Genomic DNA, 25,520 nt, shown 5'->3' on the forward strand with positions numbered 1-25,520 from the left:
GAGTTCTTATTTCTAGCATTACATCGCCTGAAGTGCGAGGGGTGCATCTCCGCACTTGCAAATTTCATCGTGCGCTCGTTTCTTGCTTTTCGCATTGCGATCCCTCAATTGTTGCTACATGAACTGTTAGGCATTGAAATCTGAGCGAATTGCTTTCTTTTGAGGTCGGAGGTTGCTCCTGAAAAAGCAGCTCGCAGCGTTGTTAGGGCGACTTTAGGCTCCATGGCTCTCTTGCAGCAGCGACCTTGCAGTTCTCGCCTTTCAGCGCGGTTGCCAAGCACTAGGCAGCGTTGCACCGTTGTCCAGTGCCGGGCATCGCAACCAGGGCCCCGTCTGAGCCCTATTCAACGGCGGGCGAAGTCGCCTGAAGAGCTAAATGACCCAGCTCAAATTGGAGCCACTGGGTCCGCCTCCCAGCGCTTTCCGGTAAGCCGGAGTTGGTGGCTGGGCTAGGTGCTGGCGGGGACGGGGTCGCGGGAGGGGTGTTGCAGCGGCCTCTCGCTAGCTCGCTGCGCGCTGGAGCCCGGGCGCCGGCATCGCGCTTGTACACGAAAGCCTCTGCTTGGGCTCGGCATATCTTCTGTGATAAACTTCGGCAGCAGAAGCTCCGACCTCCAGGCGCTGCGTGCAAGCGTGTAGGCATTGCGCGCCCAGGCCGCCGCGTGGGCGGCGGCGGTTGGCCACGTAGCAGCGCAACAACCGATTAGTCATCGTCCCTGGGCCGCTTTAGGCCGCCCCTTCTGATTTTTCCAGCTCCCCCCGCCAACACATGCTCATAAGCTTCAACCGGCCACCCTGCACCACAAGTCACTGCACAGATCTTACCCAGCGGGTGGGGCTGCTGACTCTGCTGCTCTCAGCAATGTGCCCCACCACCGTATAAGCCACCATCACCACCGCCACCACGACCACCAAACCCGCCATTTCACCACACTTCGCCCTCACCTCCCAAGCCACAGCTTCCTACCCAACGCACTTCACCCAACCCGGCCGACCCCGCTCCGCCAAACCCTGCCTGCTGCCCCCCTGCCCCTAAACCTCCACCCCACACACACACCCCACACACACACCTCTCACAGGTCGTGCCCGGCTCCGAGCCGCTGCAGTCCTACATGACGCTGCCGGTGGAGCAGTACTTCGTGCTGGATCCAAAACAGATCGCGCACCTGGGCGGCAACCGCTTCGTGCTCACCGTGCCGCGGATAAATGTGAGGCCGTGCGCCTTTTGGATGCTGGGAGAGCGAGGGGAGCAGCAAGGGAGCAGCAGGGATGAGCAGGGGAGCAGCACGGGCGGTGGGTGCGCCCAGGTCGTGAGTCTTCGCGTGTTGGGCAAACGGTATGGAACAGCGTGTGTGTGCGCCTGCATAGGATGGAGGCGCGCGTGCATGTGTGCTTGCTTGTGTGTGTGAAGAATGCAATCCACAATCTGCATGTACCGCAGAACCCGCCTCGGCCCGCTGTTGACCGCCGCTCGTCACCTCCCGCCTTCTGTCCCCTCATCCCCCTTGTAGCTGATGAGTGTGTGGCTGGAGGCGGTGGCGGAGGTGACCGTCACCACCTACCCGCCCGACGCTGCCAGCGGCCGCCCCGCGCGCGTTGTGCTGCAGGTCAGCGCCGCCGTGTTAGAAAAGCGCAAGGGGCGAGGGTTGACACGGTGTGCTCGTGTGTCCGTGTCCGTCTGCGTGTGCGTTATGTCAACAATTTACGGTGCAGCTGCCTGCGGCTGCCCAACTGAAACTGCCCCTACCTGCAGGCTGACAACTGCCGCATCAGTGGGAGTGACCTGGTGGAGAACCTGGCGCTGGACCAGCGCTTCGCAATGAGGTGTGTGTGTGTGTGTGTGTGTGTGTGTGTGTGTGTGTGTGTGTATGTGTGTATATGGGGGAGTTGTAAATACCAGCCCCTACTTGACCAAGCCAAGCCATACTAGCGGAGCTCAGGCTGAGGCGACAGGGGGAGGGGGGCAGCAGCGAGTGGCAGGGCGGGAGGCGGCGGGGACGCAGGCGCCGAGAGGCAGGCGCTAGGATAGAGGTGGTAATAGTGACATGCCGTCAGATGCTTACCATCATTAGCGAGAAAACAGTCTGTTGTACACATACGAACACGGGTTCGGGCAAACCCGCCGATTTCTGCTAGTCGCCAACTAGTGGTGCCACTGCCGTGGTGCCGCCAAGTCCGCACACCACCATCCCCACCACCGCCACCACCACCCACGCCACGCCTTGCCACCGCGCACAGGTTCGTGACGGAGCTGACGTGGAGCACCAGCGGCGGCGGCGAGGGCGCGGGGGCGGCGGCGGTGGCGCCCACCGGCGAGATACGGGCCACCTCCAAGCTTGACGTGTGGAGCGAGGTGCGATCGGCGTCTTTTTTTTGGGGGGGGGGGTACACGCATTAAGTTTACGGAGTGAAGTCGTAGCCAGGTACAAAGGGGGGGAATGAGTACCAAGCCCAAACTTAACCAAACTTGTGGTTTGTGAGCCTGGAAGTGACCGCGTGGGCGTGCGCAAGGCTGGGCAGTGCGTCTGCAAAACTTACGGCCCCAGCAGTGACCTGCGTGCCCCGCATTTGCACCCATCGTGGTGTGATGCAGCTTTATCGCCAGTCTTCCACCCCGCCTGCACCTCCCTTTCCTCCTCACCTCCTCTCCTCACCTCCGCTCCTGCCTTGCCTGGCTTCCCCACCACCCATTGCATTGGGTTTGGTTTAGTTTGGGCTGGCCTCCCCACCACCGCCCTCCCCCCCCCCCCCCGTCCTCCCCCTGCAGGTGGTCCCTCCCTTCCACCTGCTGCCCCGCGAGGTGCTGGTGGGCAGCTGCAACGGCGTGCTGCACGGTCTGGTGGGCAGCCTGCTGCCGCTGTTCGTGCGCATGCTGGCGGCAGACTACCAGAGGTGGGGGTGGGGGTGGTGGTGCGTGGGTGGGGGTGTGGGGCGGGGCGGCGGGGCTGGGTTGGGCGTGGGCGGTTGCTTTCGCCGTTCCAAATGGAGGCTGGCAGGCTCCGCCGCGCCCTGCTGCCGTTACTCCCTGTCGCCTCTGCCTTGCCATCTGTGCTGCGCCATTCTGACATCTGCTAATTATCCATGCCGCCCCTTCCCTCGCTGCCGCCTCCCTCTGTGCGGACACGCAGGTGGGCTGTGGACCCGGCCTACCGCGCGGACCGGGCCGCCCGCAGCCAGCCCATCACCGTGTGAGGAGGGCCAGGGCAGCAGTGCGGCAGGCGCAGCAGCGCGGCGCCAGGGGCGGCGCCGCCGCGCTAGGGCCGTGCTGGGCACCACAGACACGCACTGCAGACAGGCGGACGGTTATATGGTGCATGCGTGTGTGCCGAGACCCCTAGAAGCTCCTGCAGTGGCGGGAGCCACTTTCCAGGAGGTACCAGGCGGGCGCCAGGCGGCAGCAGGTGGTGGGGGAGCCAGATGCGCTGCTGCCGGCGCTGCAGCAGAAACCTAGAAGCAGCTGCATGCGGCATGAGGGATGCTGAATGAGGTCGGAGCTGGTCTAAACTGACTGAATGAAGGTACCTTTTAGGCCAACCAGCAGGAGCTGTCGGGCCTTTCGTTTCAAACTCCCTTATACACACGGTAGGGAGAAGATCAATGTCTGCCTCTGTGTATGTGCGTACGTGTGTGTGTTACTGTGTATGCGTTTGCGATTGTGTGTAGATATATTATCTAGAATCCATTTTGTCCTTCAGTCCAGCGCATTGCGAAGCGATGCCGTGGCACGGCGTGGCGGTGGCGGGCTGTGGACCCGAGGCGGAAACGGACTAGGCCGCGACTCAGTGCGTGATGCGGGTGCGGTGGTGGCGGGTAATGGAGACCGGCATTGGCAGGCAAAAGGATGCTTTGTCGAGGCCCTGGGGCAGCCATGCATGTAGGTAGCAGGAAGGACGCCAACCCGGATGGGTACTGGGTACTGGTGGGCAGGCAGGCACAACCAGCGCTGCAGGCGGTGGCGTGTCGCTATGGATGGGCCTGGGGCGGCCCGGCAGGGACGGAGGATTCGGAGGGCACGCAACAGCCAAATGGCTTAATACTCCTCGGTTCTTTATTTCGTTGGATGGCTTGCGGTGTTCAACGTTACATGTCAGGCGCCGTATGTCGGCGCAACGCGCTCATGGGATTACTGGATGAGTGATGCTGGTTGGGGCAGGTGGGCTGTGCATTCTTTGTGCCGTCTGCACCGGCATGCGAGTGCAGAGTTCAAATGCAGTTCGAAGGCTGTACGTGTATGGTAGACATATCTGTGTTGTTGGAGTGGCTGTTTTTGCGTCGGGGCGATACATGGAAAGTGTCAAGACCCTTCAAGACCGGCGTGGTGTTCTGGGCGGTGGGACTGCCCAATCTAGACGTTTCATTTGTGTACTAGGACTGAGACACTAGTTATTAAATAAGTTATACACAATGGAGTCGCTCTCTCTCCGACGCTCTTGTTTACCTCCACACAAAACCCCTTCACTGAGGCCCGCACAAACGGCCGGGATCTCGACACATTCGCTAGCACGCATACGCAGAAATGCAACGAGCAGCGCTGCTTGGCCATCGCCGGCCGCTCCGCAAAGAGGATGGCCATCAACATCTCGCACATGCATGGTACCCAGCGTCGCAACCAGCAGCACCACCATTACCCAGCAGCCGACGCATGACCCTGAGCTCGTAGCCGAATTGCTTAAAGGGCCACCGGAGGACTTCGATTTTCGCGCCGAGCTGACTCAGGGCTCGCGGGAGTGGGTGGCCGCAAACGCTCCGCACCTGCTGGATCTAGTGGATGATGGTGAGCGCGGGGCGCTGTCATCGCCGTGTGAGCGGGCTGAGCAGATACGCGTCGCGTTTAGAGGGTGAGGTTGGGAAGGCGGGATGCACCAGGGGACACGGTGTGGACTGGAGAGTGACGGAAGGGGAGGTGCGTGGGGCGCAGCGGATGTGGTGGCACCAAAAACAGGGCAGGCGCGCGCTGCCAACCCGCGCCCTCTCCTGCGCTCACGCCACAACTTTCATGAGCTTAGCGAACGCGTGCCCATCCTCCACTACTTCCCTTTAGCAGCTCCGTGCTCTCGCGATGCGCAGGCGGCTCTCGGGTTCTGCGTCACGGCCATAGTTTGGGATTGGGAACGAGGGTCCCTCGACTCCCTCCCCTCCCGTCCCACGCTTGCCCGCCTCCTGCCTCCTGCCTCCCCACCACCCCACCCCATCCACCCCTCCGGCGCCTGCTGCCGACCACAGGCACGCTGCTGGTGGTGCCCCGCCGACACGACTACGTGGAGCGGCGCAGCGACGGCTACACGGAGCCGCGGGTGGTGCTGCTGGTGGGCACTGCACACGTCAGCCGCCGCTCCCAACTGGACGTGGACCGAGTCATACGGGTGAGGGGTGGAATTGGAGGCTGGGGCGTACGCCGTGTACCCAGGAAAGGCGTGGACACGGAGTAAACTAGAGGTGCACACGCGCAACAACGAGGAGGAGCCCGGGAGGGTGGGGATCTGGATGGGTGGACCCCGGGCCTGGATTGAATGGGTTGCAATCGGCACCAGCTCGGTCTTGGAAAGTGGGGGTTGGGTGCGTGCATCGCATGGAAACCGTGGAAGGCAAGCAGCGCGCCTTTCACTTCACACCTACCAGAGGCCGTCAACCGCCTTCCATAATCCTTTGCTCCGCATTTCCTCAGGCCGTGCGGCCAGACAGTGTGGTGGTGGAGCTGTGCAAGAGCCGCTCCGCTGCCCTGGCGGCGCAGCCCCTGGCCCTCGTTGAGCAACAGCAGCAGCAACAGCAGCAGCAACAGCACCAACAGCAAAACGAGGCGGCACGGTCCTCAGGGTCGGGGTCAGACACAGACGACGGCGCAGACCGCAAGGCCAGCGGCCTCGGCACCAGCACCAGCAGCACCAGCAGCAGCGGCACTAGCGGCACCAGCGGCAGCGGCACCAGCACCAGCACCAGCACCAGCGGCACTAGCAGCAGCGGCAACAGCGCCAGCGCGCCGCCAGGGGCCTACATCAACCCCATGAACCTGGGAGGAGGGGGCGGCTCTGCAGGGGGCGGCGCGGGGTTTGCAGGTGCTGTGGCTCGCAGCGTGTCGCTTGGCGGCCAGAGCGCACTGCTGCTGCGGGTGCTGCTGGCAGGGCTGGCCAAGCGGACGGCAGGTGGGCCGTGTGAAGTGATGGAGGCGGTGCATTGTGCGTTGTGCGCACTGTATCGTCATGAGGGGAACGACCCTGCTGCGTGCACAGGCTCTGCACAATTGACCTGTTCCTATGCAGTCAGCAATACAACCGCTGGCAATGCAGGCCTGACTACAGCAGATTTGGCGCGTCATTCCACACACCTCACCCGTACTCCCAAATCCCAACGCGCCATTCTGCTGCTTCCTCCGGTGCACCCTCTCCTCCACCGCTTCACCAGGCTCGCTGGGTGTGGCGGGCGGCGGCGAGTTCGCGGCGGCCCAGGCGGCGGCGGATGCGGTGGGTGCCCAGGTGGTGCTGGGGGACCGGCCAGTGGAAATCACGCTGAGCCGGGCCTGGGCGGCGCTGGGGCCGCTCACACGGAGGGCGGCGCTGTGTGCGGACCTGCTGAAGGGCGCGGTGGGCTCGCCGCAGCAGGTGGGCGGGGGTGCGCGTGAGGCAGTGTTGTGAACTATGTGGATGCCAGCGCGCTTGATAACAGCAGAGGGGGGAGGCAACGGGGGGTATGTGACAGGCGCCGCACGGCAAGGGTTCGGGTGGGGTAGTCTCCTGCCACTCCCAAACGAACCTAGACCGACGGAATGGGGGCGATGAAACCGCTCCCTCCATCGGTCCATCACCAATGGGCCCACTTGTACCCGCAAACGGCTGAGGCCCGCTGTGCTGCCTGATGCCTGATGCCACCCTCCACAGGCCCTGAGTGAGGAGCTGGTGGAGCGGCTCAAGAGCGACGACGCCGTCAGCGCTTTCTTCAAGCAGCTGTCCAGCAGGTGGGCCCGGGGCGGGGCCTGGGTGGGTGAGCGAGGGCCCCATGGCAGGGGGTGGCGGTGGTGGCGCACCGCACCTTGCATACGGTGCATGATGCAGCGCGGGCATACTTGGAGGATGATGCAGTGGCCTTCTGGGCCTAGGCCGGAGCCCGCCATTCGTGCCGACGGTTCACACGCGTGCTATCTCTTTTACTCCGGCACGCGCGGCCTTCTGCAACGCAACACATCCACGCGCGATCCACCAAACCCCAACTCACAAACACAACCCTGCAGCTACCCGGAGCTGGTTGCGCCGCTCATCACGGAGCGGGACCTGTACCTGGCCTGGAGCCTCAAGCGAAGCAAGGCCGTGTGCGGCACCGGCACGGTGGTGGGCGTGGTGGGCCGCGGCCACCTGCGCGGTGTGGCGCACGCGCTGCTGCGCGACCGCGGCGGCGCGGGCCTGCGCTTCAGTGACCTGGTGGAGGGGCGCAACAGCCGGCGGGTGCGGCGGCGGGCGGCGGCGGAGGGCGCAGCGCGTCTGGCAGCGGAGCTGGCGCTGGGCGCAGGCGCGTACGTGGCTTGGCTTGCGTATAATGGCGAGCTGTAGCTGGCTGTAGGCCTGTGGCTGGCTGTGGCTGTAGCTGACTTTAGGCCTGTAGCTGGCTGTAGGCCTGTTGCTGGTGGCTTGGATGTGGCGGGTGGCTTGGATGTGGAGGGCGGTGTGCTAGCTATTAAGAGGAGGTGGAGCGCGCGTGGCTACCGTACCTGACCGTACGCGGTGGGAATGTGGGAAGGCCCTGTTAGGGGCACGTGCAGGGTGCTCGCGTTTGCATGGTTTAACATGTAGCGGCAGGGGAGGGTCATGCGGCAGGGGAACGGCGGAACCCCTGGCTGGCGGAGTGGCGGTGCGCCCGGGGTGGAGCACAAGTCGCTGCCTTGCAGCGGCAGCCCGCGGGCCCGCTGCCCTGTAAGTCCTGTGCTCGACTCCCATGTCCCAAACATGGTTGCATGGTTGCATGCGTAATGGGACAGAGATCGGTCTCAGACGCAGGCTGCCAATGGCAGGGGAGAGGGAAGGAACTCCCTGGGCCGCAGCCGTGCCAAGTGGGAGCTCGTAGAAGACCAAACCGATAGCCCACATACGCCCAGCCACCGACGCAAACGGGGCACAAATGGTTTGGGCGAAGGCAGTCCCGTCACTGGACGGTGGCTGCTGCGTGCGGGTGGGGCGTGGCGAGGGGGGGGGCTGAAACTAGGACAAGACTGAAAAGACTGCGGCTGATGTAATGAGGAAGCTGGAAAGGAGAAAGGATTGGTCGCGTAATGCCTAGGCTGGCGTTACTGGCGCACGGTCAGCGCACGTGCGGTCAGTGCGACAGGCCGGCGCGAACGTGCGAGTCGCGTGTCTCCAGGCCGCCCGGGCGAGTTGTTTTAGCAGGCTCCATCATTGTTTCCAAGTGCATGTAAAGCACCGCCAGCTGTCGGCGGCGGGCAGGAGGTAAAACTGCGTCATCCGCCTTACGCAGATTTGCTCGGGCTCAACTAGTCCTCATAGAAATGAATTGGGCAGCGGTAACAACACTCGCATTGTGTACGCGTGCGCTGGGACACAGGTGGCGTACAAGTGCGAGCAGCGCGTCTGGTGCTCGCGCACTGGGAAGCTACCTTGCCCGCCCCGGTGTCACGCGATCGGCGCGCGCAGGACTTGGACTAATTACACCGGCCCCGCGCCCAAACTTTCCAGCAAACAAATACAAAACTTCCATTAGAATACATTGCAACGCTCAACGCAACAAAGCAACGCGTCAGCTCAACTGGTCCGTTGTCAGCGGCCTCGGTGACACCACTTGGCCGCGCCTCATTGCTGACACGCCCTTTGCATGGCTCGTTGGTGCAAAATTTGCAGCCACTTATTACTCCTGGTGCAATCGTGCAAGCCTAAACACATAGCTCGCCGACTGGGCCTGCACTTCTACAATCGGCGTGCCAACGTAGCGAGGCCCAAACATAAAGTACCAAACATTGCCCCGTAGCCTCGCGGGACCCACCCACCCCAACATGTCTCAGCTTACTCGACTACTTAGTGAGCTCAAGCCTATTCGCACGACGCTGGCCCCAGCTGAGATGGCGCCTCGCCTGCAACCAACCAGCTCGGTGTGGTCAACACACGACTGCTGTGCCTCTACGCAACATGGCAGCGTCAGTGCTTGCAGCATCGTCACCGTGGCAACAGCGACAACTGCGTGTTTCGACGATGACGCCTACGACGAGTGTTGCCAGACTCTCTCGGAGACGCTTTGCGACCCAACGCTCTGGCAGTCCGTGCGGTGTCAGGAAGCTCAAAGCCACCAGGCCAAGTCCTCGCAGCTTGGGTCGCAGGAACAAGGTCCTGCTGTGCTGCGCTGTGCTGTGGTCGCTGGCGGCACCAGCGTGGCGGTGGTGGACAGGAGTGCACCTTCAGCCTCCACTCGGCAAACCAGCCAGTGCGGTGTCTCCACCCGGCAAACCAGCCAGTGCGGCGCTAACAGCCCATGCCGACCGCCCGCGTCCGACTGGAGCGACAGCTACATCGACGTGGCCATCGACCACGCCTGCATTTCAATCGCGAGCCCCTCGCCAGCTGTCGCGGCGACCGCGTGTCGTACGGGCGCGGTGCAGCATCCGGCATTGGGCAGCGGCGTCGCTGGATGTGCTGGCGGACGCCGTGTCGCCAGCACAGGCCTCTTCCACGCGCAGCCGTCGCAGCAGCAGCCCCAGCCTCACACGCAGCAGCAGCAGGCGCACCACCGGCACCCCATGCAGCTGCCCGCGCTGTATGGGCTATGCCCGCAGCCGCAGCTACACCGCCATACCTACCTGCACACCTACCACCCTGCCACCGCCACCACCGACACCAGCTCCCGCATCTCGGCTGTGCGGCGGTTGCACACCCGCACCGACATCTCCTCGCCCATCCCCGTGCCCTCGCCCCTGCCCGGGCTCACGCAGCAGCGGCCGCGCCCCTCGGCTGAGCCCTTCATTGACCGCGCGGAGGACGATGCCGTGGTGCTCCAGCAGCGGCGGCAGCGGCAGCAGGAGCTGCAGGAGCAGCAGCGGCAGCGGCTGCTCATTGAGGAGGAGGCCGACCTGCTGCTGCTCGAGCTCGAACAGCAGGAGCGCGAGGAGCAGCAGCAAAAGCAGCAGAAGCAGAAGCAGGCGGCAAAGCCGGTGCCGGAGCGGGCGCCTCGGGACTGGCGTGAGAACAAGATGCTGCTGGCGGTGATGGGCTATTACAACGCGCACCGGCATGAGAGGTGAGCTGATGACTGATGGGGCCTGTTACTGCTACTGCGCGGCGAGGCGGCCGAGGCTGGGAGGAGGGGCGGGGCGGGGACATGGACGGGTCTTCTGCCGTGGGGTTTGATGCGCAGCGCGCGAGCACACGTGCGTGTGTTTCGGCCGACAGTTTCTCGTTTTGCCAACATCTCACCATGCCCGCCCCCTTCTTGTTGCCTTGCAGGGCGAAGCGCGAGTCACTCTCTGGCCGCCCCGCCGAGCCACAGCGCGTGGTCATGGGCTTCGCGCTGTAGTACACGTATAACACGTGCTACGGTGCTGAATGTTTTGGAGTGCTACCGCCGACACGGCTTTTGCAGTGACTCGAAAGGTTGGTTGTCGGTGGAGGGACGTCGTAGAGGGAATAGAAAGCTTTTTGCGTCCAGGCCAAGCGGGGAAGCCTCGAAGTGCTGGGGAGCTCGTGCCCCACGATGGCCCCAGTGTTGTTGTCATGCGGATAGTATGCGGACGGCGCGGCTGCACACGGCGCCCGCGTGTCCGTTGTAGGAGCTGGGATACGTGAGCGCTAATTTCTAGGCAGGCTGGAAAGCACTAGCGCGCTCGGTGCCTGTGGAATGAGAGGAAGTGAAAGAGAGGCGTGGAGAGAGCAGAGTCGAGACGCGCAGTCAGTCGTGTGAACGTGGCTAACCAGGCAGGATAAACAGTTGGTGTTGCATCTTGTATAAAAGTGTGTTATGGGCACTAGACAAGCCCATCCGCTTACCATAAACTTGTTGATGCTCGGGGGGGTGGCGTTGATGCCACATGTGTTGCGATGCGTCCGCACCATTTCATAACCATGCGCAGGAGACAGTTCCTCAGTCGTGCTGGCCTATGAATTTTAGTGTGTAGACAGTTCACAAGGTTCGATGTTTCATGTCACGCTGTGGGACTTGTACATGCATGTCTTACTAGCGCATATGGCATACCGTATGCGCGTGTCGTTGAGAGGTTGGCTTGCCGGGGTTTGCATTTGCGAGCCGTTCGTGTTACGGGTTACAAAGCAATGATGGTGGCACTGAACGATGGTGTATGGCTGTACGAGAGCTGATATGTGTGGCAGTGTGTGGGTATTCTTTCGCAGCTTTGCAAGGCTATAGTGCCCGATGCACAAATGTGCAGGCGCAAAGTGTTACCAGGTCGATGAAAGCATCAGCAGCTGAGGTTGTGTAACATGACAGAGTTCTGTGACTTGGTTACCGGGGGGTTCCTGCGGATGCAGCTCACGAGACAGCACGGACCGCAAGTGCGGCAGCTTGCACGCCACAGCCCACATGTGCACCGGGGCGGGGACAATTGACCCTACCCGCTTGGTAACTGCGTTGCTGGCTTGCTGCAGCACCTCGTCTAGGCCAGCGACTAGCCTATGGGCTTGTGGCTCCGTAGTCCGTAGGCAAGCCAGGCACACCGCCGTCTGCCACCGGGCACCCGCCACCTGGTTGCAAAAGGGAACCAAGGGAGCAAGACTGGGCCATGTGTCGGTGTGTGCGATCAGAGAGTGAGGCTGTGAGGGGGGTTGTCACTCCGCTGGGCCTCTGCTACAGCACCCGCGGCCTTTCCAGGTTCTCGGGGTTAGCGGGGCCCTCGGGCTCCCCCCGCAGTCCAGGCGCCGCGACCCCTTAGGAAGGCATAAGCACAAATGCAGCGTGAGAGGTCCATGTGCGCGTCCGGACATGGACATGTCCCCACCAGTCCCTCACATGCGCTTTGACACGACGGGACCCACAAGCGCTGAAGCGCGTTGATCACGCGAAATAAGGGGTGCAAATGCACGCTGTACATGAAACACAGGACGGGGTGTGGAACGGGGTCCTTGAGGCTGGGTCCAGGGGTGGGCTGGGTCGAGGGAGTTTCCGTGGATTGAATCCCGCGTGTGCCGACATCGCAGCGCCGGCCTGCGGATGGCACAGCGCGACAGAGCCCCTCACTCAGGCTCTCGGGGGCTAACGTTGAGGGGAGACTTGACTATCTTGGGTGTGATGCGGAATGGATGGGCAGGCCGCGCAATACACACGCCGATAGAACAGGACAGAACCATTCAAGAACCATTCAAGACGAGTCGATTGGCACCATTGCGGTATCAAATTGCAGGGTATGAACCCCCTTATGAAGCGGTTTGGTGCAGTCAGGTGTCAGTCGGTCGGTCCCTGGGGGCTCCCGAGGGGTTTCAGGGGATGGGGTCTGGCACTTTCATTTCCCTCCCGCCCCCCCCCCCCACACACACACACACAGCGCAGGTGCAACTCCGCGGAGACCGGCTGCCTCACGGGAAGGCCTCTCCTACGAACCGAGGTCGAGGGTTCCGTTCGTAAAGCGCCTGCTCGACTTCAATCGTTCGACACTTGCAACCTGCTCAGGTCATCCCACCACAGGTCCTTACAATACCGGTATCGTGCCAGCAACCGACTTGGCGCTGCTCGGTGACGTTCGCCGCTTTTTCAGCCTGCCCTGATTGCAGACGACCTTAAACCGCATTCTCACAAGCCAGTGATAGCGAGAAATGACCGCGCGCGTCCGTTGAGCATTTGGGCCGTCAGATACGAGGCCAGCGCGCTGTCCGTGCAAACTGCCCCACTCAAGTCTCCCACAGCGCCGCACATGCATGCCGTGCGCTTTTGTGCTAGCAAGTCACGCCCCGGTCCATCCGGGGTTTCCGCGCCATCACCCACACAAACCAGCCCGCATTTGAACCTGTCGCACACGTACACGCGTCCACATGCTTGTCCACATCACCCGCATCGCACACCCTTCCCAGCAGGACCTAAATGGACCTCAGCAACCCGCCTGCTTGCGCCTTGCCCCAACCCAGCAGCTCCTAAGCCGCTCCCAAGCGGCGGCAGCAGCGGCGGCACCGGAAGCAGCCGAAGCAGCACACGGCGACCTCAGGCCAGGCGGAATGCGCCATTGGCGGCGCCGTTGCTGGCCGCCGCGCCGCCGTTGGGGCCCATGCCCATGGCGGACAGCTCCCCCTCCAGCCCGCTCACACGCGCCTCCACCTGGCCCAGAGCCTGCGAGCGGGCGTGTCGACGATTTGCTTTGTAAGCATACTAGGCTTAGGAAAGCTAACTTGAAACCATGACCCCAACGCAGCGACCAGGCTGTACGCTGCTAGTGCGAGCAAGCGTGCGGGCGCGGAGGTTGTAGCGTGGCGAGAGCGTCGGCGCCCGTGCATGTCAAAGGAGTAGGCCTGCCCCTCCTCTTCCTCCCTCTTCCCCTCCTCCTCTTCCCCTCCTCCTCCCTGCCTCCACCTCCCCCTCCTCCTCCTCCTCCTCCCCCTCCTCCCCCTTCCGCGCCACCCCCCCCCTGCGCCACCTCCACCTGAACCCCCTGCTCCGCCTCCCCCTCCACCGCGCCCCAGCTCTCCCCCTCCATCCCCCCGCCCGCCCTCACCAGCAGCTGGTTGTTGAGGATGCGCACCACGGCCCCCAGCGGCGTGGCGGGGTCGCCCAGCGCCGCGCCGCTCAGCTCGTTGACGTCGCCCACCACACCGCCCAGCTCCTCGCCCAGCCGCACCAGCGCCGTGGACAAAGCCTGAACCGTGTGTTTCAGGAAATGGCGGAGTGGCCGAACGAGAGGTTAATCGATGCAGGAGTGTGCGGAGGCGAGGTCCAAGGGCCGTGCCAATGGCAACAACAGGTGCTCCGCTTCCTCTTCCGAAAGCAATACCTCCGACACGGTGTCTTCATCCCCGCCCCGCGCCCCGCCCCGCCCGTACCTCCGCGCGCGCGTACAGCCTGTCCCGCTCCACCGCGTCCCCGTCCAGCAGCTGGCGCTCCGCCAGACACATGCGCTCCGCCTCGCCCTCGATGGAGGCCAGCGCGTCGTGGACCTCCTGCAGGGCCGGTGGGCGGTGGCGGCAGTGGCCGTGGGGGTTGACGCATAGAGGAGGCAGCGAAGTGGAGCACCCACACCAGCTGGGCGGGAGGGGTTGTAGATACCAGCCCAAACTAAACCGAGGCGAGATGCGAGGGATGTGAGGCACGTAGGCGTAGGACATCTGGACTACTGGGAACGGGACGGGGTGTTCGATAGGAAGCACCCGCCCGTCCCCTCCCTCCCAGCTCCTCCCCCGCACCCCTATCCCGCACGCCTTCCCCGGCCCCTTCCTCCCTCGCCCCCACCTTGTGGTGTGTCTCCAGCATGGCCAACTTGCGGTCCAGAGCCTCCTGGCCCGCAGCCACCTGCGGCGGTCAGCAGCGGACAGCAGCGGACAGCAGCAGCGGGATGACGACCGCGTAAGCACTTGCCTCCGAGCGCATCCGTAAGGTGGCCTCCGGACCAAGGCCGCTACTGGCTTCCCCAGGAGTGCGCAGTCCCTCGCGCCCGGGCCTTCGCTCACGACAGCTGCCCTCGTGACCACACACACGCCGCCACCCCTACTCCGACACTACCATCCCTGCCTGCCGCCGGCCCGCCCCGCACCCACCACGCCCAGCTCCTCCTCCACGCCCAGCAGGCAGGAGCGGTTGTGCAGGATGGTGCGGTCCCAGGCGGCCAGAGCGGCTGCAGCGACAGGGACCCGAGCAGGCGCAGGAGCAGGAGCAGAATGACGCGCAGGATGAGGCGCAGGACCCGGAGCACACGGGTGGAATTGGGTACGGCACGGTAATAAAGGAAAAGAAGTGGAGCAGGGGAGGGGACGGGCGGTTGCGTTTCAGCCATATCGCTTGTGCTTCCCTTACGCCCCTCCCACTGCAACGCCGCTTCATTAGTGCACACGGCCCATAGGGCCACCCTAGGGCAAGCCCGCGGCCTCGCTCCAGCACCCCCACCGGCCTGCCCGCCACCCACCTGCGTGCTTGTTGAAAGCCGCCACCTGCTCCTCCAGCTCGCCGTTCCACTCGTTGATGATCTCCTCGATGTTCTTGCCCTTAAGCGACACAGGCATCTGGTAATTAAGAGGAACAAACATTTTACGGGTGAAGCGGAAGAGGCGGAGAGTGTTTAAAAGGGCGGTGGTGGAGCTTGAGCGCGCAAAATCGCTCCGCGTGAATCGGAGGGACGCGACATGCAACAATCGTTCAGTGCAACCTGGGTGCTTGCGGCGTTTGGGTCGTGTCATAGCGAGCTTCACCTGAGGTTGCGTGGGCGCGGCGGGCGCAGCGGCGGCCGCTGGCACAAGGGCGCCCGCGGCGGCGGCGGGAGCAGTGCCGGCCGCAGATGCCGCGGCGGTACCGGCACCTGCATGGTTGCATCGGTAAGGCGTAGACAGAGGGTTAATTGCTATGGACGTGCAAAAGACGAAGGGCATGGAGCCTGGCAGACGTAAGCCAGCAGCTACGGCTACAGCTGCAGGCGTTTCCGTGGTGTTGCCCCGTGCCTTACAGGAGCCTTCCTCCAAACAATCCTCCGCCATGACTCACCCGCCGCTGAGGGAAAGGCAAAGGTAGTGCCGGTGGCGGGAGCACTGGCGGCGGCACCAGCTGCCGGCGCGCTGGCCCCCGCGGCGGCGGCGGGTGCGGCGGAGCCGAAGGAGAAGCCCGCGCCAGTGCTCGCCGTGGTGCCGGCGGCACCTGCGAGTCAACGAACGCGGGCATCACGGGTGCGAGCTGACGTCTTCCCCCCGCATACGCTGTGTCTGCCGTTGCCTGCGGCTCCAAAAGCACACGCCGCGCCGCAGCGTACGAGCTGCATCTCCCACCACCACAACCCGCCGCTCGCACCCGCCATCGTCATCCCTCGCCCATGCTTTTCGCCTCCTGTGCCCGCCCACCCGCCCGCCCGCCCTCCACGCCGCACCACCGACCTGTCGTCCCTGCAGCACCAGTGGCCGCCGCGGTGCCGGCCGCCGCGGGCGCCGCCGCTGTCGTCAATGACCCGAACATACTGGGGGCAGTGGAGGCGGCGGCTGCAGATGCAGGGCGGGCGGGCGGGCGGCACAAGGGCATACCGTTGCATTGCATCGTCAAGCGTCAGGTCCCAAGAGCCCGGAATCTGCACCGGGTGCAAACGGACGGCGCGGAGGCCGGCACCACCACTGCCGCCCTGTTGGTGCCTGCGCCCGGAACGACACCCACAGGACACGTGCCCTCACACCAGGGTTTGGCCAGAATCGGCCCTCAACGACTGGAGACCCCAGTGACTAGGCTTGCAAATGACGGTGTAGCGGGACAGCCAAAGCAGGTTTGGTGAGTGCAACAGTACTGCGCTTGGAGCTCCTAATAACCCCACCCACGTCCACGGCGTTGCAAAACAAGCCCGCCAGCCGCATACCTGAGCTCGCCGCAGAGCTTGCAGCCGCCGGCGCCGCGGCACCGAAGCTGAGGCCACCCGCTGCAGGCGCGGCCCCGAATGGCGCCGCCGTGCTGCCAGTGGCAGCGGTGGCGCCGGTACTGGCGGCGCCGAACAGCGAGCCACCCGTGCTGGCGCCGCCGGTGGCGCCGCCGCCAAAGCTGAACCCTGAAGAAGCCGCCGGCGCGGCGGCTGCCGCTGGCGCGGCAGAGGCAGCGCCGCCGAATGCGAAGCCGCCGGCCGCGGGTGCAGACGCGGCGGCCGCTGGGGCAGTGGTGGTGGTGCTGCCGAACAGGCCACCGCCTGCGGCTGGGGCCGCGGCGCTGGCAGCGCCGAAGAGACCACCAGCGGCGGGCGCTGCCGCGCTGGCAGCGGCGCCAGGAGCCGGCGTCGCCATCGCGCCAAACAGGCCGCCGCCTGCGGCAGGGGTGCTGCCGGCCGCTGGCGCGCCTCCGAAGGAGAAGCCACCGGCTGCAGGCGCGGAGGCAGCGGCCGCAGGTGCCGCGGGCGCGCCGAAGAGGCCGCCCCCGGCGGCGGGCGCCGCGGCGGGTGCGGCGCTGCCAAACGCAAAGCCACCAGCAGCAGGCGCGGAGGCGGCGGCCGCGGGTGCCGCGGGCGCAGCAGCAGCACCGAACAAAGACGCGCCGGTGGACGCAGCAGCTGTGGGCCGCAGGAGTTCACACAAGAAAGCAGCTGCGACTTGGCACGGCTACCGCAAGCAGATACCACAACAGGACACGATACCGCAATAACTTGCCGAGCGTAGCCCGCTCCAACAAAGCCATCAAATTCCCGGCGCCTCTCCATCACTGCCAGGCAACACTCTAAACCCCACGCGTGCCTTACCAGGCGCCCCAAAGCTCAGCCCGCCCGCAGGGGCCCCAAACGCAGGGGCCGCCGCTGCCGCTGGCGCACCGAAGGCCGGTGCCGAAGACGCTGCGGGCGCAGCAGCAGGAGTGCCAAAGGCAGGCGCAGGGGCCGCTGCCGCTGGCGCCCCAAAGGCCGGCGCTGCGGCCGCCGCAGGTGCCGCGGCAGGCGCACCGAATGCGGGTGCCGCACCGCCCCCAAAGCTGAATGCGGGTGTGGACGCAGCGGGCGCCGCACCAAAGGCTGGGGCAGCAGCTGCATTCAAAGACAGGAAATATGCGTGTCAGCATGGAAGCTACTGAGGGCTCCGCGTCGGGGGTGACGGGCCACAGGGAACGCAACATCACGCCCCCTTCCCGCTAGCGCTGCGCCAGCGCCAATAAGCACAGCTTTCCCTGCTTTCCTTGGCCATGCATTATATGCCAGTCCTTTCAGACGCAGGAGTGCATACCTGGAGCGCCAAAAGCCGGGGTGCTCGCAGCAGGCGCTGTTCGCGGAGGGCGGCAGGGGTTGGGGTGGGCAGGGGCGAGGGCGAGTTCAAGGCAAGTGCAAAGCGTTCTGCTTTTCGGAAGTCCTCCAAGCATGCAGGGCTCAATTCACATATATGAGTCCCCTCGCAAGCCCAAACGGCCACTGTCCGCGCAGCGATCCAGGCTATAAATTTAGCGCCAAGCTTTAATCGCCTGACCCGCCATTAGTTCTGATGACCTCATATTGTGAATGCCACGGTGGGAATACTGATGGTTGTTTCATATGCACACTTACCGCCAAAAGCAGGAGCAGAGCCCGCCGCCCCGAAGGAGAAGCCTCCTCCTGCAATTGGTCGTGTAAGGCACTGAAACTAAGAAGAAGGATACCAAATCGCTGCAGCTGTGCGCAAGAGTCCAGGATAGCTCACCGAATGGCGCGGCCATGCTTTCGTCAGGTAAGGGACTGGATACACCGGTACTTCAAGGCTGAATGGAGTGAATATAATCTGTATGCACATGGAGACAAGCCGGAACATGGTGTCCCGGCACTCAGTTGCACGGCACACGAAACCCTGGGGACTAGGCTTGGGTAGGCCGAGTTGCTTGCCTTCCCCTTTCCCCGCTCATCCACGAATTCCCGCTGGACACCTGATTTTACACAATGAAGCTCGCACTGATTGCGCTGTCACAGGCACTGCAGAAGCCCCTCGGAATGGGCAGGCAGGTCTGAGGAAGGCATCGTGGTGGGCTGAGTTCTGTGTCTGCCTCTTCATGTGTCATTAAGGCTGCCAATAGCAGCGTACGGGTTTCCCACTTCCCCCAGAATGGCGCAACCGCGCAAGTGCGCAACGGGCGATAATGCTTGGATCTAGGAGCACGCTGGATCCAACTGGGACCCAAAATCGGCCGGCGGGCTACTTTGGTCTCAGAAGGACAGTAAGCAGCATTCAAGTTATCGTCCTGCATTAAGGACCACCTCCCAAGGACTCGCACTTATTTTCGGAGTTTGATTTCAGACTTTTTCGCCAGTTGCGCAAACATCGTTGCTAGTGTGTCTGCCACATGCTTTATTGAGCTTACTCATCACACTCGCACCAGGGTGGACAAACTCGGCAGGATTGAAGCTCGTCGTCAGACCCGGACAGCCCCGCGCGAGAGCCACTTCTCTGGACCTAGAGCTGATTGAGACCAGTGCGTAAATGTATTTCGCTGCACCAATGGGCTTTGTCCCACCTCCGCCTCCACCGCCACCCCGGCGAGGCAAGGAGAACGCTGTTGGCGCGGAAGCAGCCGGAGGGGGCCCTGGAAGCGTGAGTTTACTCTGCGGGACTTTTAAAACGTGTTTCTGCACAACTTCTATGTGATAACAGTTCTCCTGCTGCTTTCCACAGACGCGGGAGAACCAGCGACCTGACCAGCGGCGAGCAGTCTCGGCCCGTAGCAGCGGAGTCTTCATGCCCAGCCTACGCGCGCCCACGGCTGTAATCGATGAAATGATAAAGGTAAGGGCGCGTGCAAGTAGACTGGCGCGAGCTCGTCAGTCGTCACATGCCACCAAATTTGTCCTCACTGCACTCCGCGCGGCTTGCAGGTGTCCCATGAGCACGTAAGGCGAGGCCTGGAGCACGATTGCGAAGGCCAGGTACGCGGTTCTTGCCCTTCTTGATAGTTAGCCTCCAGGTCTGCTTGCAACGCTTCCCTCACCGCTTCCACCGGCGTGTTCCGTCCTGCAAATCCCCTCACTTCCTCCTTAACTATGTGACATAGGCACAGCCCACTGCGCGGGGCCTGAGTGCTGAGCTGACGCGCACCCGCCGTGAGCGGGACCTGGCCTGGAGCCACGTCAGCGAGCTGCAGGTGGGTCCTGATGCGCATGAGAGACAGAGTCTGGGCCGGCGCTGAGCTGGTTTCTGACGACAGGGCAGCCCGTTGGCCCTGCTGTGTGGCAGTGTGGGCGGAGCTAGTTGGTGCCGCTCCGTGACCAACTCCCGGGGGCATCCAGCTTGGAGCAGACGTCCGCACAGGAGCCCCATATAAGTCCTACACCATCCGACGCTGAACAGACCCTTGCTCCCTTCTTGCGCTCTCCCTCTTTCTCGCAGGAGCAGAACCACGTGCTGCGGCAGCGTGCCCGGGAGCTGGAGGAGCACAACAAGGCGCTGGTGGGCCAGCTGACCAAGCTCAAGCAGGAGCAACAGCAACAACAACAGCAGCAGCAGCAACAGCAGGATGCGGCGGCCGCCACAGTGGCGGTCGTTGCGGCTGTGGCCGCAGCCACCGTAGCTGCCGGCGCGGCCGCGGCATCGTCCCCGGTTGCGGCTCCTGCGGCCGTGGCCTCTGGCTACTCACCGGCGGCGCATGACGTTGCCAACCTTTACAGGCTGGCACCGCAGGAGTCGACGCCGTCAGGCCGCCTGCACAACGTCGGCACTGCCGGCGCTCCAAGTGCTACAGCCTCGCCGTTCGCGGAGCGGCCGCCGCTGGCCGCGCGGTCGCTGAACCCACAGCTGAACCTTGTGCAGCAGCTGCAAAAGCAGCAGCTACTGCAGCATGCACATCAGCAGATGCAGCCGGTCGCGGGCTTGTCGGGACTGGGCGAGTACCGAGCCATTCCCAAGTTGCCGCACATGGCTGGCTACGGTGCGATTTGGTGAGGACGATGCTAACATCACACGTGAGATGTCTGATAGCTGCTGCTGCAACATGTTTTGCTAGGTGGAACCCTGAGACCTGTATTTCACAGCTCGGGTGTCAAGGCGGTCAGCGACGCCAGAAGTCGCCAGATTACGGCGTTAGGGTGTCCCCTGCATGCTTCTGCAGCACGAACACATGTAGTACACGTCAGGAGCAAACATAATAATGACATCTTGAGACAAGAAACAGTGGACTGAGTCATGCTAAGCCGCCGGAGGCATAAATGTGAGAGCAAGGAGGATACGGCTCCTTGCCTCATGCGTGTATTGAGAGTACTGAGGGGCGTCTCAGACGGGGCTGGACTTATTTTAAGGCGCCCGGAGTTGAATGCAAGGCTATGTGCACGTGTTTGTGTGCGTCCTAGTCACCGAAGTGGTGACCTTCGCCTCTTTCATCACGGAGAGTGAGATAGCTCCTCGGTTTTGCCTAGCTTTAAATAGATTGATTGGGTTATAGCGCACGCGGCGTGAGAGCGCGTTGTAGGGAGTGTGACCGCACGCGCTTCCACAGGGGCGGCATTTCTCTCCACGTGCTTGTGGGTGCGGTTCGGAAACTCGAACTCAGGGGTGATTTGTGATAGGGGTGACTACTTGCATAATTGAAGTGCTTCCTGTATTGTACGTAGTGGTGAGAATTCAATTTTGCCAAGAGTGGGACTCAATGTAGATTGGGTGTAGATAGGGCGTGCTCAGATGGGGCTATACGGCACAGATGACTCAATTGATAAGCGTTGTTCCCGCTAGCCAGCAGAGCGCTGGATCTTCCTTTCCAAGTAGTACGCACACTATTTCTGTCCCTTTGTATTAGCATTGCCACAATAGTCTGTCCTGATAATTGGCAACCCTGTGCGACCCTGACTGCGGTTTGACCATTCGGATGCGGATTGATCCAGAATTGGTGGCGCGGCTGCTGTGATCGTTTAGCTGAACTGCACTGGGAATTGTATAGTCAAGTAGGTCGGATGCATCAGAGGTGCATTGCTCGGATGCATCCGCAGCCACGGACAGGCCATCAAGGCGCGGAAGTGCTAGTGCTCAATCGTGTATGCGGGCTCCGGGAACAGCAGTCCTGCGCAAGGCTGTTGTCGAAGGTGTTCGTCGGTGGGTTCCATCTTCAGTTGTAACCGGGGCGGTCCTTGCGCCAGTCCACAAAGCGCGTGAGCGTTTGGACGAGTCCGTCAGAACCGTCTGCGGCGGGCCGGCGGCAAGCCCACAAACTCCATGTGGTGAAGCACACAGCTTACGGCGTAGAGGGGGCACAGAAGCCACGGCCAAGCGTCCCCAGCGTGGTGATGGCGGGAGAGCGGGAAGGAACGCCCGGGGCATTGCCATGTGGGAGGTCGTAAAAGACCACACCAAGCGCACGCGAGTGCGAGATTACACGAAGGCGATGCGCCATCGCGACCAATCGGCTATGTTGGTCGGAATGGGCGCGGGCCGGCGGGCGGCACCGCCAATGAGCACAGAGTCAGCGCCAGCGCTCGTTCCGGCGCCAGCAGCCGCCACTGCCCCCATCACTGAAGTGCCGCCACGCACGAGCGGCATTGCCACAGGTGGAGCGTGGTGGAGCTGCTGGCCGTCACGCCACCAGTGACCACAGTGCCAGCGTCCGCCCAATCCATGCCCAAATGGATACTGGATATACGGTACACTGCGCTAGTGGCCGCCACGACGCCACCACCAGTGTGGCCAGCAAGAAAGTAACTATGGCAGCAGTGGCACGGAGCGTTCGCTCGGGGGCAAGTGGACCAGGGGAGGTACTTCATGAGGGAGCCGGGGCCTGGGGCGGGGCAGCCGGGGCTAGCTGTCAAAACTGAGTCCTGCACTTCTCCGCTCAAAGCGCACACGGCTTTCACCGGCAGTCTTCGGAGTTCGGACCCTGTGGGGCCACCCTGGTGCGGAGCTAGGGCAGGGTCTCATTGACTCATTCAGTAAGGGGCCAATGGACCCTAACGCTGCAAACTTGGCCAGTTGGCCGGAGGACTGGAGGAGCTGGGCAACTGTGATGTCACATTACAGTTGCAATAGCACCCGAACCTCACACGCACGCACGCACGCACGGGTGTTCCTAAGGGGCTTCGCCCCCCCCCCCTGAATCGCTGTGGTCCGGGGGCTCACCCAAAACCCCTGTAAGGTGTAGAGAAAACAGAGCACGGCATCCTGCCCATGCAGCGGCCTGCTTGCCTGCTTCTCAAATACCGTGCTCAAATACCGTACTGTGTACTGCGACTCCTTGCGGAATAGTCCTGCCAAAGCCAACGCACACTTGCAAGGTACGCAGTAACTCGCTCCCAATTCCCAGGCTACCTCTGCAGAAACACAAAACTCTGCACGCTCAGGCCAGCTCAGGCCAAGCCGGCAATCACTGCAACCACAAAATCGTGCACGATGCATGCAAAAAATTGCTCATTGCGCTCACGTACAAGCGTAACAGCAGTAAACACAGCGTCCATCAGTTGCGCCTCCCGGCCACCGACACGACACGGCAGGTGCAATCACGCCTCAGATACCGGTAGCATCCGCCTCCGCACTGACGCAAAGGGCCACGCCCGCAAGCACACCGCGCGCTCCTCACACAGGGGTAGTCCAGCCCTGTCCCGCATTTGCACGCTCCCTCCAGGATGTGTATTCGAATGACACAGCATAACAGGGGGTCCCTCACGAGTGCCGGGGCCTCAGGGCCGCCTGAACGCCTTTGCCGCTTGCTCACGAATAACCTAGGCCAGCTTGGCGCTGGTGAAGTAGACGCCGGACGCAGTGCTGCCCCCCTCGGGCGTCAGGCCGTAGGACTGCACCGTCTGCAGCCACGACTCGGTCCACAGAGCCGACCAGCCGCACTCCGCCAAGAACTGCATGCAAGGGCAAAGCAAAGGCCAGCGCGTGGCGCGTGGCGTGTCACGTTTCGGTAGTCTAACACTGAGCACTCACGAACGGGGCAGGTCAGGCCTGTCGCTGCTGCCCACCGGACAAGCACCCACCTTGGACACGCCACCCTCGCAGCGCCACTTGAACTCCGAGCGGACGTTCCACGCGCCGCTGCCCTTGCCCTCAGCCTTCATAGCACCCTTCGACGGCGCCTCGACGCTGGCCGCATCAGCCGCAGCAGCGGCTACAGTGGGTGTGCCTGGTGCAGCGACGGGGGACGGCGGGGTTGCCGCCGCCGAAGCGGCCGCCGCTGTTGGCGTGGCGGCGGAGGAGGCGGATCCTGAGCCTGAATCTGCGCCGGCGGTGGCGGCCGGCGGCGCTGGCGGTGCTTGGATGATGGAGGCTGCGAGGACGCTTCCTGGTGCCGAAACGGATGCCGCCTCCTACGCAGGCACACAATGTTTTGCATGAGCTTTGACATGGGCTTAGCATCCAGCCGCACACGGAGTGTGTAGAATCTTCTTCCTCGACTGTTTACATACTTCGAAATCAGTTGCTGCCGCAAGGACGGCTTTGCAGCCCGGGCGCGCACCTGCAGCAGCGCCCGCACGTCGCGCTCCTCCAGGTAGTACAGCAGCCCCTCCAGGATCCAGCACACGGGCTGTGCCGGATCCAGCCCCGCACGCAGCAGCCCCCGCGACCAGCCCCTGTGCTGCAGGTCCACCGCCACGCAGTCCCAGCTGCGCGCCGTGAGCGGGTGCGTGCACACGCGCTGCCCTTGCCCCTGCTGCTCCTGCAACCCGGCCTGCTGCTGTTGCTGCTGCGCCACCGCGCCACTGCCCGCACCCGTCAGGCTGTGCATCTGCAGCGCAGCCTGTGGCCTGCTGTCTGCGCGGGTCTGTGCGCCCATCTCCTTGAGTCGCCGGGTTTTGGCTGCCAGCACATCGCGCCGGTCCACCTCAAACCAGGCCACACCAGGGGGCAGCGCCAGCCGCCACGGGCGAGAATCCAGGCCTGAACCCAGCAGCACCACCTGTAGCAGGTGGTTGTTGTTCATCGTGTTGCAGGCATTGGTGGATTGAATAGGTGTGGCATGTAGATTGGGAGTGGGGCCATGTTGGTTGCGACCGAGTTTGTGGTGAGTTTGTGTCCCTTAATCGTTGCAAATCCAAACCACAACCACGAGGCCATTGGGCGTTATGCCGCCACGCAGATCTCACCAGCCAAGTAGCAATGTAAACCTCCCTGGCGCTGTCGCGCGCCCGCCCCTCGCCCTCACCTGTCGGCACACCGCCGCGGCGCGGCACACCGCCGCCAGTGGCACGTGGCAGGGCACCGTGGCAGCAGCGGCGGCGCCATGCCACGTCACTATGGAGGCCACGTCGTCAAAAAACTTGGTGCGGATAATGAGGCGCGAGATGGGACGTTTCCCCACCGCTACCGCGCGGCCCTGCCCTGCCTGCTGCTCAGGGGCCGGCGGCGCAGCCGCCGCGGCCGTGGCACTTTGGGGTGCGCTGGCATGTGGGTCGCCGGGCTGGGCCGATGCAGGCGCGGCGTCGCTGGTGGTGGAGGAGGTAGTAGCTGTGGCCGTAGCAGCGGTTTCACTGCGCTTTAGCTCTGATGCTGCCAGGCGCTTGCGGCACGACTCCAGCGCCTCCTTGCCGCACAGCCCCTCTGCAAGGGGGTCGCGGATGTACGCGTCCGGCAGCTCCGTCTCGAAGGCGCGGCGGGCTGCAATGACGCAGGCGCTGAAGGACACCAGACCTGCAAGGTTTTGTAAGTGTGCGGGCCAACGCGTGGCGTGGGTTGGGGCTTGGGGTGTGGGAAGTTGTTCTGCGCTGGCACGGGGCCTTGCAACGCCACCCCTGAGACACCCGCTCCAACAATGCCCCACGCCGCGCCGCTTCTCAAGTACCGATTTCACCGCTGACGACTCACTGTCGAGGCCACAGAACTTGCGTCGCTTCCAGCCGAGCACAGCCCGTCGCAGGAGTTCTACCATCGCGAGTGTGCCCAAACCCACAGAAACAACTCGTGCAGCGCCCATTTTCGTTAAGAAGTGATTGTCATGTATGGAAAATATGGACTATTTGCGACTCTCGCAGCTTGGGAGACAAATGTGCATGAGCCATCTAGAGTCTCAGTTCG

At 63.3% G+C, this 25,520-nt stretch overlaps 6 protein-coding genes across 6 annotated transcripts; 4 read left to right on the forward strand and 2 right to left on the reverse strand.

The window, feature by feature from the left end:
- The first annotated feature begins 98 nt into the window (after positions 1-98).
- CHLRE_16g677850v5 (uncharacterized protein) lies at positions 99-4,448 on the forward strand. Its single transcript, XM_043071340.1, has 7 exons — positions 99-426; positions 1,080-1,208; positions 1,512-1,607; positions 1,754-1,824; positions 2,239-2,353; positions 2,768-2,892; positions 3,129-4,448. Exons 1-7 carry the CDS (start codon positions 223-225, stop codon positions 3,190-3,192), a joined length of 804 nt encoding a protein of 267 aa, XP_042916065.1. The 5' UTR covers positions 99-222; the 3' UTR covers positions 3,193-4,448.
- Positions 4,449-4,518: 70 nt separating this feature from the next.
- Positions 4,519-7,914, forward strand: CHLRE_16g677800v5 (uncharacterized protein). The gene is made up of 6 exons (XM_043071339.1): positions 4,519-4,774; positions 5,224-5,363; positions 5,666-6,140; positions 6,400-6,596; positions 6,873-6,949; positions 7,223-7,914. The coding sequence occupies exons 1-6, from the start codon at positions 4,591-4,593 to the stop codon at positions 7,536-7,538; spliced, it is 1,389 nt and encodes a 462-aa protein (XP_042916066.1). The 5' UTR covers positions 4,519-4,590; the 3' UTR covers positions 7,539-7,914.
- A 564-nt stretch (positions 7,915-8,478) lies between these two features.
- CHLRE_16g677750v5 (uncharacterized protein) lies at positions 8,479-11,431 on the forward strand. The gene is made up of 2 exons (XM_001695910.2): positions 8,479-10,224; positions 10,431-11,431. The coding sequence occupies exons 1-2, from the start codon at positions 9,056-9,058 to the stop codon at positions 10,498-10,500; spliced, it is 1,239 nt and encodes a 412-aa protein (XP_001695962.2). The 5' UTR covers positions 8,479-9,055; the 3' UTR covers positions 10,501-11,431.
- An 821-nt stretch (positions 11,432-12,252) lies between these two features.
- CHLRE_16g677700v5 (uncharacterized protein) lies at positions 12,253-18,308 on the reverse strand. Its single transcript, XM_043071335.1, has 14 exons — positions 18,243-18,308; positions 18,110-18,157; positions 17,796-17,831; positions 17,324-17,599; positions 16,460-17,137; positions 15,993-16,094; positions 15,610-15,759; positions 15,321-15,427; positions 15,038-15,134; positions 14,673-14,749; positions 14,368-14,427; positions 13,962-14,078; positions 13,637-13,777; positions 12,253-13,254 (listed from the first exon to the last, which is right to left on the reverse strand). The coding sequence occupies exons 1-14, from the start codon at positions 18,256-18,258 to the stop codon at positions 13,129-13,131; spliced, it is 2,031 nt and encodes a 676-aa protein (XP_042916067.1). The 5' UTR covers positions 18,259-18,308; the 3' UTR covers positions 12,253-13,128.
- Positions 18,309-18,638: 330 nt separating this feature from the next.
- CHLRE_16g677650v5 (uncharacterized protein) lies at positions 18,639-21,643 on the forward strand. Its single transcript, XM_001695909.3, has 5 exons — positions 18,639-19,124; positions 19,206-19,316; positions 19,406-19,456; positions 19,582-19,671; positions 19,917-21,643. The coding sequence occupies exons 1-5, from the start codon at positions 19,032-19,034 to the stop codon at positions 20,466-20,468; spliced, it is 897 nt and encodes a 298-aa protein (XP_001695961.1). The 5' UTR covers positions 18,639-19,031; the 3' UTR covers positions 20,469-21,643.
- Positions 21,644-22,508: 865 nt separating this feature from the next.
- On the reverse strand, positions 22,509-25,505 carry CHLRE_16g677600v5 (uncharacterized protein). Its single transcript, XM_001695811.2, has 5 exons — positions 25,311-25,505; positions 24,652-25,136; positions 23,965-24,405; positions 23,486-23,815; positions 22,509-23,356 (listed from the first exon to the last, which is right to left on the reverse strand). The coding sequence occupies exons 1-5, from the start codon at positions 25,417-25,419 to the stop codon at positions 23,225-23,227; spliced, it is 1,497 nt and encodes a 498-aa protein (XP_001695863.2). The 5' UTR covers positions 25,420-25,505; the 3' UTR covers positions 22,509-23,224.
- Positions 25,506-25,520: the final 15 nt, after the last annotated feature.

The sequence above is a fragment of the Chlamydomonas reinhardtii genome, chromosome 16 (genome assembly GCF_000002595.2).
Source record: "Chlamydomonas reinhardtii strain CC-503 cw92 mt+ chromosome 16, whole genome shotgun sequence".
Taxonomy (NCBI): Eukaryota; Viridiplantae; Chlorophyta; class Chlorophyceae; order Chlamydomonadales; family Chlamydomonadaceae; genus Chlamydomonas; species Chlamydomonas reinhardtii.

Bases quoted from the DNA above. Each gene is read 5' to 3' on its own strand.
- CHLRE_16g677650v5 (XM_001695909.3), top strand. From the start codon at position 19,032: ATGGGCTTTGTCCCACCTCCGCCTCCACCGCCACCCCGGCGAGGCAAG. The intron at 19,125-19,205 runs GTGAGTTTACTC...TGCTTTCCACAG, and splicing joins CCGGAGGGGGCCCTGGAAGC to ACGCGGGAGAACCAGCGACC. The intron at 19,672-19,916 runs GTGGGTCCTGAT...TCTTTCTCGCAG, and splicing joins GCCACGTCAGCGAGCTGCAG to GAGCAGAACCACGTGCTGCG.
- CHLRE_16g677750v5 (XM_001695910.2), top strand. From the start codon at position 9,056: ATGGCGCCTCGCCTGCAACCAACCAGCTCGGTGTGGTCAACACACGAC. The intron at 10,225-10,430 runs GTGAGCTGATGA...GTTGCCTTGCAG, and splicing joins AACGCGCACCGGCATGAGAG to GGCGAAGCGCGAGTCACTCT.
- CHLRE_16g677600v5 (XM_001695811.2), bottom strand. From the start codon at position 25,419: ATGGGCGCTGCACGAGTTGTTTCTGTGGGTTTGGGCACACTCGCGATG. The intron at 25,137-25,310 runs GTGAGTCGTCAG...AAAACCTTGCAG, and splicing joins CAAGTTCTGTGGCCTCGACA to GTCTGGTGTCCTTCAGCGCC. The intron at 24,406-24,651 runs GTGAGGGCGAGG...CACCTGCTACAG, and splicing joins CCGCGGCGGTGTGCCGACAG to GTGGTGCTGCTGGGTTCAGG.
- CHLRE_16g677800v5 (XM_043071339.1), top strand. From the start codon at position 4,591: ATGGTACCCAGCGTCGCAACCAGCAGCACCACCATTACCCAGCAGCCG. The intron at 4,775-5,223 runs GTGAGCGCGGGG...TGCCGACCACAG, and splicing joins GCTGGATCTAGTGGATGATG to GCACGCTGCTGGTGGTGCCC. The intron at 6,950-7,222 runs GTGGGCCCGGGG...ACAACCCTGCAG, and splicing joins TTCAAGCAGCTGTCCAGCAG to CTACCCGGAGCTGGTTGCGC.
- CHLRE_16g677850v5 (XM_043071340.1), top strand. From the start codon at position 223: ATGGCTCTCTTGCAGCAGCGACCTTGCAGTTCTCGCCTTTCAGCGCGG. The intron at 427-1,079 runs GTAAGCCGGAGT...CACCTCTCACAG, and splicing joins CCGCCTCCCAGCGCTTTCCG to GTCGTGCCCGGCTCCGAGCC. The intron at 1,209-1,511 runs GTGAGGCCGTGC...TCCCCCTTGTAG, and splicing joins TCACCGTGCCGCGGATAAAT to CTGATGAGTGTGTGGCTGGA.
- CHLRE_16g677700v5 (XM_043071335.1), bottom strand. The intron at 17,138-17,323 runs GTAAGGCACGCG...TGCGGCCCACAG, and splicing joins GCTGAGCTTTGGGGCGCCTG to CTGCTGCGTCCACCGGCGCG. The intron at 14,750-15,037 runs GTGGGTGGCGGG...CTGTCGCTGCAG, and splicing joins GGCTTTCAACAAGCACGCAG to CCGCTCTGGCCGCCTGGGAC.